Raw genomic sequence first — 12,432 nt, forward strand, 5'->3', positions numbered from 1 at the left:
TCGATGCTAGTCTGATAGCTGTTATTGTAGGCAAATTCAACTAGCGGCAAATATTGGGTCCAACTACCCCCAGTCCAATACACACGCTCGCAGCATATCCTCAAGTACCTAAATCATTCTCTCTGTCTGACCATCTGTCCGAGGATGAAAAACTAGGTTGAATGCTAGCTGAGACCCCAAAGCTTCTTGCAAGCTCTTCCAAAATCGTGATGTAAAGCGTGAATTACAGTCCGAGACTATAGACACTGGCACTCCATGGGGTCGAACAATTTCCTGAATGTAAATCTCTGCCAATCGTTTCATAGCGTAGCTGACCTTAATAGGTAGAAAATGAGTTGTCTTCGTTAGCCGATCAACAACTACCCAGATGACATTATGACCATGCGGTGCTGGCGGTAGCCCAGTGACGAAGTCCATGGATATATGGTCTCACTTCCACTCAGGGATGAAAAGTGGTTGTAATTGCCCTGCCGGCCTCTGGTGCTCAGCTTTAACCTGCTGGCACGTCAAGCACTGCTGCACAAATTCGGCAATCTCCCTCGTCATCCCACTCCACCAGAATACTCTCGCTGATCCCTATGCATTTTAGTACTGCCAGGATGAACCGTGTATAGAGATCTGTGAGCCTCCTCTAGAATACTTTGTTCCATCTTTCTCCAAACTCTATTCCTAGGTATAGTTTTCCGCTGCACTCTAGAGTTTACAGAACCTAGCAACCTAAGCTCTGACACCAAACTGTAACGACCCAAGAATTTCACCATTTTTTTTTCATTTAAAATATAATTTACTTTGACACCCTTGTAATCCCTGCTATAGCATCTCAGGCCCAGATGGCACTGGGGCATTCCTGTACAAAAATGACACACCTATGCAGCGAAAAACATAAAGTCATACATCCATATTTACAATACCAGAATTCGGTATTTCCAAACCATAGATACATATTTACACATCACCCCAGTATCATCTATTCAAAAATACAATCCCCTGAATACACTTACCCTATAACAGGGCAGTACAAAAGATCTCTTTATCTGCGAGTCTGATCTGCTCGCCTTGCTGGATCACTTGAAAAATGTTAAATCATTGGGATGAGACAACGCTCAGTAAGTGGAAGTATGCTATTACTAGTGTGTGGCGATTGAATTTCATAACTATTATATTTACAATATTTGAAACTGTAAAAAAAAAAAATGGTAAATCAATATACAGTATAACTTGCATTTATCATTGTTTAAAGTACAATTGTAATATATGAGTTTTCTACTTTTCATACTTAATAGTATCATACTATATCTGCTGATATTCTATACATCTGAATACATATACATAACCGAGATGTTACCCTTACCCTGAAAACTGTTCATCATGATTTAACCGCTTATGATAGGGTTGTGTGGCCCGTAGGCGGGACTTAATCCTGATTGGCCTACCAGGTAAGTCAACTATACTCTACCAATCCTCAGTCCGGCCAAACTACAACCTCTCCTAGGCTTAGAACTGGTAACTACCTCATCAAACCGGCCACCTCAATCCAGTCTTTTGGGGAGTTTGCAAACACTCCGGGCACGGTTGACGGAAACCATCCACACACTATTTAAGATGTGTGGTTGCACTCTGATCTATACTAGCTACGGTACCGTGCTCTGCTAACTGAACATAACTTGATTCATCAGGCTCTGATACTGTATAGATATCCTATTGTTTTTATCATGTTTCCAAAATAACCATAACACAATAAATCTGATGTGAAAATTCTATAATATTTGACTAAAATAACTGTAATATCTGTAATATTTGACTGTAATATTTGACTAAATAATCTGTAATGTTTAAGTGTTATGATTTTGAAAAACATGACATTCTGTAAATACTGTAAAATACCTGTCTGTATAATATATTTGCCTATCTATGTACTGTAAATCATGATATTCTAGAAAACTATATAAATTCTGTACTAATCAAATATCTACTCAGGCCACACAATTAATAAAACTCATGTTCTGAAATCTGTAAAACTGTATAATTAATATCTTGTACCTTAATAAGCAAATACTATAATGTACTAATAATATTTCTGAATTTACTAGCATAGCATATTTCCCTTACTTAACTGGCTAAGAGGCTCGCCTCCAACTTATCCTCACGCTCACGGCGTACTATTCCCCAAAATCCTGAAATAATTCTTATTTCCAGTAAATCACTATATTTCCCCGAACCTACATACTCGTAATTTACTGAACTATAATTTACCTGCGCTCCTGGAACTATTTTCTGGGGGTCCTCACTCCATGCATGCAGGGTCTTAAAACACCCTAGTCTTGAAAATATAATACCCAAATTTATTTCACAAAACTCCAGTAGATTCTCATATTTCTCAGAATCTAAACTCAAATAAGCCTAATAAAACTGAAAATACCCAAATAATATACTTACCCTGATTTTGGGATGGTACCCAAGTTGGCCAAATTAACAATCTATTTCGGCAGACTTGTAGAGAATCTCCCCTGGATCAACGTGGCGGCTTCTGATCGTCGAAATGGGGTGAGAAACGTAAAGAGAAGGAGAGAGAACCGAGTTAGAGAGAGAAAGAAAAGAGAGAAATGAAATTCTCTCGTTGAAACCCAATTTTCTACTATTTATAGACCTTTTGCTACGTTGCCTCGTCGATGAGTTCAAGAGGAAGTTCATCAACGAGCACCTAAACATCGTCGACGCGTTTCAGGCACCGAAGCAGCCCCTCGGTAAATTCTAGACGACGAGACACGCATCCATGTCGACGAGCCCAAGAAGAGTATTCGTCGACGAACGCTCTGCGTTTGTCGACGAGGCCCTACTGTGTCCTCCTTTAAAATTCTTTTTCCCTCTCTTTCTTTATTATTTAATTCCCATAATTATCTGGGTTTCTACACTCTCACTCTAGAACAAGAGCTTCAATGCCCCAATTTCAATTTTACGACAAAGGACCTAAGTATTTATATATATATATATATATATTAATTAAAAATAAGGTTAAATATTACAATGATAAAGCTTAGGGTAGAACATAATGGTGAAACTCAAAAAAAAAAAAAAAAAATCCTGGAAGATGGAAAGTCTCTTCCAACATACAACTAATTGAACTAGTGTCTTCCAATTAATCTAAGAGTTTGAATAAAAGAAGCAAGCTAAACAAAATCCATTATTCAATTTAAAATCCGATCTCCTAAAAAATATGCAAAGTCAAATGAATATTTAAGAAAGACAATATTCTTACCATATTTATAAGATATTCACAAATATCTTTATTAAATAAAATAAGAATGATCAATGAATAATAATACAATATGCATTTTTGTGTTTTCCATTTGCAAATCTTGCAATATACGATTTTTTTTTTCAGAAAGTACTATGGCACTAGTTTTTTGAATTTTAATCTAGCTTGGATTCACATGCCAAAATTGTATGCTTTAGGTTTTTAAATGCATTGGGTTGTTTTTGTGGTTTTCAATGGTTATAGGGTGTGTTTTAGAAACTTGTCTATGTAAAATAAGTTTGCATTCCAAAAAAAAAAAAACTCAGACTTGTACTTAGCCTATGTAACACAAATTATCTTTCTACACAACTTGTCCAAAACTCGAATAAAGGAGCAGGATTGTGTTAGGTAGCTAACGGTCAACATAAAATTTTGTTAAATCTTTATATCATGAATTTTTACCAAATCCACCTACGTCAAGGGAATAGATTAGGTCAGTATAGAAGGGAGAGGGCTAAGAAGTTAGCACAAGAAACTAGGATTAGATCAACAACTTGGAATATAGGAACTCTTACGGGAAAAATTATGGAAATAGTGAAAACAATGTTTAGAAGGAAAATTAACTTAATTTGCCTATGAAATAGGTGGGGGAGAAAGCTAGAGAAATTGAAAATTTAGGATTTATACTTTGGTACACTGGAAAAGAGAACATAAAAGCGATGTGGGAATTATTGTAGACAAAGACCTAAAAGATAATGTAGTATATGTTAAAAGAATAGGGGATAAGATCATTAAAATTAGGATATCTCTAGGCTTGGAGATAGTGAATGTCATTAGTGCGTATGCTCCCCTAATAGGCTTAGCAAAAAATCTTAAAAGACAATTTTGGGAAGATTTGGATATTACCAAAGTCTGAAAAGACATTCATAGGTGCTGATTTGAATGGACACATTGGAAATGATAATATAGGCTATATGAGAGGATACATGGAGGTCATGGATATGGAGATAAAAATGAGGCCGGTGATACAATTTTAGATTTTTCCGTGTCTTATGATTTGGTTATATTGAATACTTGCTTTATAAAAGAGAAGAACACTTAATAACTTTCGAGAGTGGGCATAATAAAAATCAAATATATTTCTTCTTTGCTAGGAATGAGGATTGTCTATCTTTTAAGGATTTTAAAGTTATCCTAGGTGAAAGTTTGGCTACACAACATAGACTCCTAGTATTAGATATACATACTAAAAAATGTTAGAGAAAGAGCAACATAAATCAACACAAGAGGACTAGATGGTGGAGCATGGAGGGAGATAATATAGCAAAATTCAAAGATAAAATTATCAAAGAGTGTGAGTGGATAGAGGGAGGGAGTAAGGTAGACGCAAATATTGTTTGGAATAAAATGACTAACTCTATCATAAGGATAACAAAAGAGATTTTAGGTGAGTTCAAAGGAAGATACTCGCTAGTAAAAAAAGTTGATGGTGTGATCAAGAAGTCCAAAAAGCTGCTAAGACAAAAAGAAATTGGTATAAAATATGGAAAAGTTGTAGAAATATAGAAATCTTGAAAAGTATAAAGAGGCAAGAAAAAATGCAAAAAAGACTATTAGTGAAGCTAAACATAGAGCTTATGATATTTTATATTTTAGACTAGATACAAAAGAAGTAGAAAGAGATATTTATAAACTTGCTAGATTTAGAAAAAAAATACAAAGGTTTAGGTGATGTAAAATTTGTAAAGGATGAGAATGATAATGTCTTAACTAGAGAAGAAGACATAAAAGAGAGGTGGAGAAGATACTTTGATAAGTTGTTTAAACCAAAATGAAAGATTAAACTTGGAAGTGACAAATGAGGAGAAGACTAAAAATAGGAGATTTATTTGCAAAATTAGAGTCCTTGAAGTTAAGATGGCATTAAAAGATGAAAAGTGAAAAATCTATAGGACCAGATAACATACCAATCTATTAGAGGAAAATGCTCCTTATTGGGTAGGAGAAAAAGAATTCGTGTAGCCGACCCTAACAAGTGGGACTTAAGGCTTATTGGTTGTAGTTTAGAGAAAGAAGCCTTGTTGAATTAGAAATGAGAAATAGATACAATGAGGAGACAATAAGTCCTCACACGTGAAAATAAAGAAAAAATAAAATCAATTTAATAAAGCCACGTAGTCGTAGTGGACATCTTGAAAACAGCGTCATATAAATATCCTGCACTATAAGCCCAAAGAGAAGCCAAATACTTCACCCTATCCCAAAGAATCCTTATTGGTAATCTCGTCCATTAAAAATTCTAGCATTTCTTTCCAGCCAAATTCCCTATGGAACAGCACAAAAAGCACACCTCTACAACCTATTTACATCCTTTTCTTTACCAAAACCAGCATAAGATATAGTCAAGAGCTCCTTCACCGTCTTTGGACAAACCCACAATTTACCAAAAATTTCAAAGGATTCCACAAATCCCAAGCAAAAGAGCCGTGTAGAAACAAATGCTACGCATATTCAGAGTTATTCTCACACATGAAACTAATATTGGGATACAATATTTTAGAAGGCCACCTATTGTGTAGTAGAGTGTTGGTGTTGACTCTATTAAGTGCCACTAGGCATAAAAAAATATTTATATTACAAGGAACTTTAGTCTATCATGTACTTGGATTGAAAGGAAAAATCATATCAACCTTTAATAGACCTCGCAAGGTGGATTGAGTTAGATAATCCTTAGCATACTAGGTGGATTATCGGGTGAGGATATTGCAATCTATGTCTGATTCAATTAAGTTGCGGATTTATGACGGCTCATATTGGATGATTTGTGGTAGATGGCAATAATCCATCATTCCCATGCCTGAAATAATTTTTTTTTATCATCAAATGAACAATTTATTTTGTAACATAATAACTGAAGTTTTTTAAAATTATAATTGGGTAATTGTTGAACGTTTAATAACCAATCACAAGATTATAATTTTTTTTTTTTCAGATCATGAATTTAGGGATTTTTTTTTTTTTATCACGAGAGTATTTGGGCTTGAGTCAATGTGGACATGGTGGTAGTTCTAGAGGTGCATACAATAGTGCAAGAGTTGGGAGTGTGGGATTAGGCCTTGGCCAATAGAGCTTATCCTAATTGAATTGGTACCTAATCAGCATGGGCATATGAGAATTAATGAATTTAGACATTAGTTGTTGGCGGATATCCATTGGATAAAAGCCTAAATCCGCTAGCCTACTCATTTAGAGGGTGATGAAAAAAATTTAAACCTTATCTATCCATTTAATGTGTGGATTGATTGTGAGTTGGTTTAAGCGGGTTGGATTCTGTTCGAATTAGCGGATTTTTATCCATTTTGCCGAGTCTAACCCTTAATAAAGTTGGAAAAGAAGGTTTTGCAACAAGAAACCTCTGATGAATCCAAAGACCAAAAACATACATCTTCTCAAAACAATGTTACTTCTATCTAATTGTAGCCTTGTTATAGGAAGAAAAGAAGGTTAAACCTGCAAAATGAAACTCCCAAGGACTCTTAAAAAAAGCCCAAATTAGTTTCCCACCCATTTTCTTGCATGACATTATTTTTTTTCTTATTACTTTGTGCCAAAGGGAATTCACCTCAAAAGAAACCACCATAACCATTTAGCCAAAAGTGCAGAATTGTGACCCAACCCTCCTTCCTTTGATCTGCACACCACTTCCCACTTAACCAAATGCTCTCCTTCTCTCCTACACTTGACCACTTAACCCTCTTAAGCTTTTAAGCTACCCCTCCTGGAATCCTAAAAGGAGAAAATAAATCAAGTGGTAGAAACACTAGCCTGTGTGAGAGTGATTCCACCACCTAAGAAAACAAAGCTCCTTTCCAACCATCCAACCTCTTTGCTACTTTGGTCACCACTGAATCACAAAAATCTAAGGAACAAGGCTTACCTCCCGCGGGGAAACATAAATAGTTCCAAGGCCAATACGACCACTTTACCACACCCAGCTAGTGGGGTCATCTCTAAAACCCTCTCATGAGAAAGGTTAACCAGCCGAGCACCTCTTACCCAGATTAATCTTATGACTAGAGACGCAAAAATATGGAATATAGTGAGAATGAAAACAAAACAATCAATATGGTCATTTAAATAGAGTTTGAACTTGCCCAATTTTGTTTATTTTGGAATTACTTACAAAGATTGAACTCCATCTAAGCCAAGACTATTCCAAAACCACAAAATAATAATATATTTTCAAGAATAAAATATTGCAAGAATAATAATTCGGTTATGTGCACTAACACAATATTTTGTTATCATCAACATCAACGAGAAACCTTGGAGCTAACAACTTCCTAATTTATTTTTAAAATTTTAATTCCTACTGTTGTTCCTAAAAATCAATTTTTGAGATTGAAATGTTTATTTATGTTTCATTTTTGTATCCCTTGGAATTTCTGTAAAAAATTGATACCTATAGCTTGATCCATATGAGCGGATGTGAGATAGTGTTGGTTCGAGGACCTGTTGGTCAAAGGAAAGGGGAGGGAGTTTTAAATGTTCCGGAATGGAGCCGTATGATGCAAGAGTGTCATGTATGGTTCCTTTGAGAAGAGTGTGATACCACCATCTATCAGGCCCAATGAGTGGTCCATGGAGCTGCATCCCTACTCACTTGGTCCATGCACATCTCTTTCTCCAAGAGGTTGACCGCCTATCCTAGATCTGCCCATTTCTAAGAAGATCCCGAGCTCAATCCAGTATTTTGGATGAAAATGTTTGTTTGATCCAACAAAATTTGATACATACCTAAAACTGCACTTGGGTGTTCAAAAAATATCTCCTGCCGCTTCAGACTAGTAAAGACCAGTGGATTACTGTGGTTTCCAGCTGGTATAGTAGGATTGCAGTGAATGGCCATAATGTAATTTTAGATTTTTGTAACATCCTACAAGAGAGTTGACCCTGTATATTCTGGGTTGGCATCCCCTTGATGCCTTTTTAATAAATTCCTTTTACTGGAAAAAAAAAAAACAGCACTTGAGAAGCAAATTGCTTCCAGGTAAACCATATTGTTTTGGCCTAAATAAATGCCCAAAACTTGGCATATGATTATTCATGTTGGCAAAAAAATTAAAATCAATGTGGGACATTGTTTTGGGCCTTCTAGCTTTTAAAAAGTATATTTTTACATTGGTGTTGACTTCAGTCAAATTATTATTTTTTTACTTTGAAATTCAAATTCCAACTATAAACAAACAATATAACGATTTAAATAGATTGCAAAAAATTCTTAGATTAAATAAAAGCTAATGCAACTAAAATCAGGTTAAATGAATGCCGGAATTTTACTTGTCTCCTAAGCTATATTAAAGCTTTCAAATGCCAAAAAATGGTGTGATTTACTTGGGTTTTGACAGAATAGTGATGTCTTATTCACTCATCAATTGCTAATGCCAAATGTTTGAAGAATGGGGACTAGGGTTGGGTAAGGCCTTGTTATGATATTACCAATTTGTCATTTCTTTACAATTTTCATCAAGATATCTTATATATATTGACTTATTCAATGATTATTACAAACACATTTGGAGTTGTTGGTTTCAAGCTTGACTTCGAACTTTTAGATTTGAGCATCAAGCTTATATCTAAAGTCAATTTAAATATATTATAAAATTTTGCTTTGGTTAATTTTGGTGGGTTTGGTTTGGATTGTTTTGGCTCTAACTTGGTTTGGATCAATTTAGTTTTGAAATAAGATTTAGTTTGGTTATGTTTGTGAATTCGTTAAGTTCCATTTTTTGGTAGGGTTCTGAGAATTGAATGAGATCCATTCTGTTCCGAACTCACTAGGGCCGGTTTCTAACCAAATACTAAGTATCTGAACCAAGCTAGGCGGGTCTGTTCAGTCCTTTGGGTTACACAGGTCTTAGTCACAACCTTATAAGATATGGAAGTGCACACACCATTTTTGTCCCCATTTTTTTCTCTCTCATATATATATATACCAAAATGTGATTGGATATGGTTGGTACAGTGCAATGAATATTTTGGGTTACTTTTGCTCAAAGTCCTAACAAAACATGTTTGTTTTATCCAGTTCCAGTCCTTGAGTTTTTGTTTATGTGTGCCTGTAGCATCTTAGCAGATGCATGCCTGTCACAAAATATTGAGCTACTCTTGCCATTTTTTCCTGTGATTTTATTTTTTGAATTGACAAATATTTGTGTACTGAGGCATTTTAAATATATGCTACTTAGATTGTAGGTGTCTCAAATTTTATCTCCTTTCGCTTCAGGTCACTCGCCTGTCAAGGAAAAATGTCTGCTTCGTTATGTTCATGGATGAAATTACCCTGCAGACACTTTCTTCCGAAGGTCAGACTCTGGATAGAACTGGTTTTATTGGCTTATGGAAGATTGTGGTGGTGAAGAATCTACCCTATACTGATATGCGAAGAGTGGGAAAAATACCAAAGCTTTTGCCACATCGACTTTTTCCTTCTGCAAGGTGAGAATAAAGACAATTTTAGATTATATTTGGCTGTGTACTTTTGTGACTAATGAGAAACTCACATCTCCAGTCTCTCAATGCATGATCACAGCTGTGTGACGTGTTGTGTTTATATGACTGATTTTGTAATTGAAAATGATGGTCCTTTACACTCAGAAGAGAGAAATTGAATGAAGATTCATATGCCATATGAAGAATGTGGATTGATTATCGTACATGTCCAAGCTTTCTTTTTGTATTCAAAAAGACTTTTACACAAGAACTTTTGCTTCTTATTTTCATGTTGTTTTCAGTACCAGTTTTAAAGCACAAAACTATAGAGTAAAGCCATGAATACTACCCACAAAAAAAACTTATCCCCCGTTTGGATCAAGAATTTTGTTTGAGAAGGACAAAAAAAAAAAAAAAAAGGAAACACATTTTTTTCTTTAGATTAGATAGTGCTGAAAATAAAACTTTATTCTAATATGATTAAAAATTAAGAAAATAAATCTTAATCATGTGTTAAATCAAAATTTTATTAATTGATTTGTTACATATTTTACTTTCCTTCTCACTTTCCTTAATAGCCAAACATCAAAAAGTGGATTCTGTCATATTTTCCTTTCCTTCCCTTTATATTTCCCAAGTTCCAATTAGGGCATTAATGTACTAGATTTAGTGAGCATATCTTGCTTATTCCCCCCCCCCCCCCCCATATATTGTTGTTGTAGTTCTTGTATCTTATAATTTGTGCTTAAGATTTGATTTTGATTTTGAATGAAGGGGATATGATTCAGAATTTGATTATTTTACAATCGTATTCTTGTCAATCCTATGTCATTTAGTGGGTTTACCATCCATATCTTGTATACTTGAGATTTAGGGTTTTCTTTAGTGAGTTGTTATTTTGGAATAGATGTTGATGGTCACAAAAGCTATTTGGTGGACTATATGGCACCTAGAGACTATGCTGTTAGGATCCAAACTTTTTGATAGACCCATGAATCCCAATTGTAAGTGCCAGACATGGGTGATTTGTTGCTTAACCTAGGAAAGTATTGGAAACTTGTTGGGAAGTTGAATTATCACCCAATCACTTGACCGGGTATATCTTTCACAAGAAGTGTTGTGGCTCAGTTTCTTGATTTTTTTGAGAACAAGTCACTGGGATGCAATAATTCGCATATGAAGATATCTCAAAGGTGCACCTAGGAGAGGTCTCTTATATCAGGATTGGGGCCACACTCATATTTGAGGATATGTAAATGCAGATTGGGCCGGATCACCTTTGGACAGAAGATCATAGTCAGGTACTATATCTTTGTTGGTGGTAATTTGGTTTCTTGAAAGAGTAAGAAACAAATTGTGGTGGTTAGGTCAAGTGTTGAATCAAAACATAGGGCCATGGCTTACACTGCATGTGAACTTGTTTGGTTGAAGAATATGTTGGAAGAACTGGATTTCCCACATTTACAGCATATGGAGTTGATGTGTGATAACCAAGCTGCTATTCGTATTGCCTCCAACCCAATCTTCCTTCAGTGGACAAAGCACATTGAAGTTGATTGCTACTTTGCTTAGGAGAAACTTGTGTAGAAGCCCATCATAACCACTCATGTGATTGGGCCATGGCTCACACTACATATTAACTGGTTTGGTTGGAGAACATGTTGGAAGAATTGGGCTTTCCACATTCTCAGTCTATTTAGTTGATGTGTGATAACCAAGTTATTCATATTGCCTCCAACCTAGTCTTTCATGAGTGAACAAAACGCATTGAAGTTGATTTCCACTTTGTTAAGGAGAAACTTGTGCAGGAGCTCATTACAACCACTCAAGTGAAGTCTAATTTGCAGCTTGCTGATTTATTCACTAAAGCCTTGGAGGGTGCTCGTGTTAAATTCATTTGTAACAAGCTAGTAGCATATGATATATATATGCTCTAACTTGAGGGGGAGTGTTAATGATTATTTTGATCATTTTTGCATTATTAGTATGTGCCTAGTGTCATCTTCGTAAGCAGGGGTTAGTAAGAGTATTATGGTCACCAGTATGTACTTGACATATGAAAAAGGGAGAGACCTTTCGATGTGATTAGGGCTTCCTTTTTTACCCAATTATTCAACAACAATCATTTATCTCCTGCATATAGAGCTTTGATAGTCTCCATTTCGTCTTATATTGAGTTTAAAACATGCAATCACACTTAGATGATCATAGATGATGACTGATCTTCCTCTTGGCTGTAAATGGGTTGTAGAAATCCTGAGTGTCTTGGAGTGATTTAGGGGATATTTATGTAGAGAATTATCTATTATAGAGAGATTATTTTAGGAGATTGTTTCTATCTTTAGCATATCCGATTGTATTATAAGTATAATGTATTGGCTTGTACAAAATATTCATTTAAGAAATACAGAAAACCTATTCTGATTTCATGGTATCGGAGCTAGGGTTTCTATAATCCTAATTAACAATGGCAAAAGGAGCTGTCAACAGCAGAGGGTTGAGCACCTTTGAAGTTCTTGATGGCGAGACTAAAGCCACCTCCACCTTGAATTCGAATGGGCTAGACAGCTCATCCTTCCCACTCTTGGTGGAGAGACTGAACAGAAAGAATTTCCATGAATGGGCTCAGTTAATCAAACTCGTGATTGACGGCAAAAGAAAGTTAGGCTACCTTACTGGCGAGAAGAAGAAGCCCGCCTCAACCG

The 12,432-nt window shown here is 35.5% G+C and overlaps 1 protein-coding gene across 2 annotated transcripts in view; it reads left to right on the forward strand.

Annotated features, from left to right (window-relative positions):
• The window catches only part of LOC131162103 (uncharacterized), a 72,542-nt gene that overhangs the window by 40,512 nt on the left and 19,598 nt on the right, over positions 1 to 12,432 (forward strand). For both annotated transcript variants that reach the window (XM_058118265.1, XM_058118263.1), the window contains one exon: positions 9,522 to 9,733. In XM_058118265.1, coding sequence (XP_057974248.1) covers positions 9,522 to 9,733 — 212 coding nt within the window. The remainder of the gene's footprint in view (positions 1 to 9,521; positions 9,734 to 12,432) is intronic.

This window comes from Malania oleifera, chromosome 8 (assembly GCF_029873635.1).
Source record: "Malania oleifera isolate guangnan ecotype guangnan chromosome 8, ASM2987363v1, whole genome shotgun sequence".
NCBI lineage: Eukaryota > Viridiplantae > Streptophyta > Magnoliopsida > Santalales > Ximeniaceae > Malania > Malania oleifera.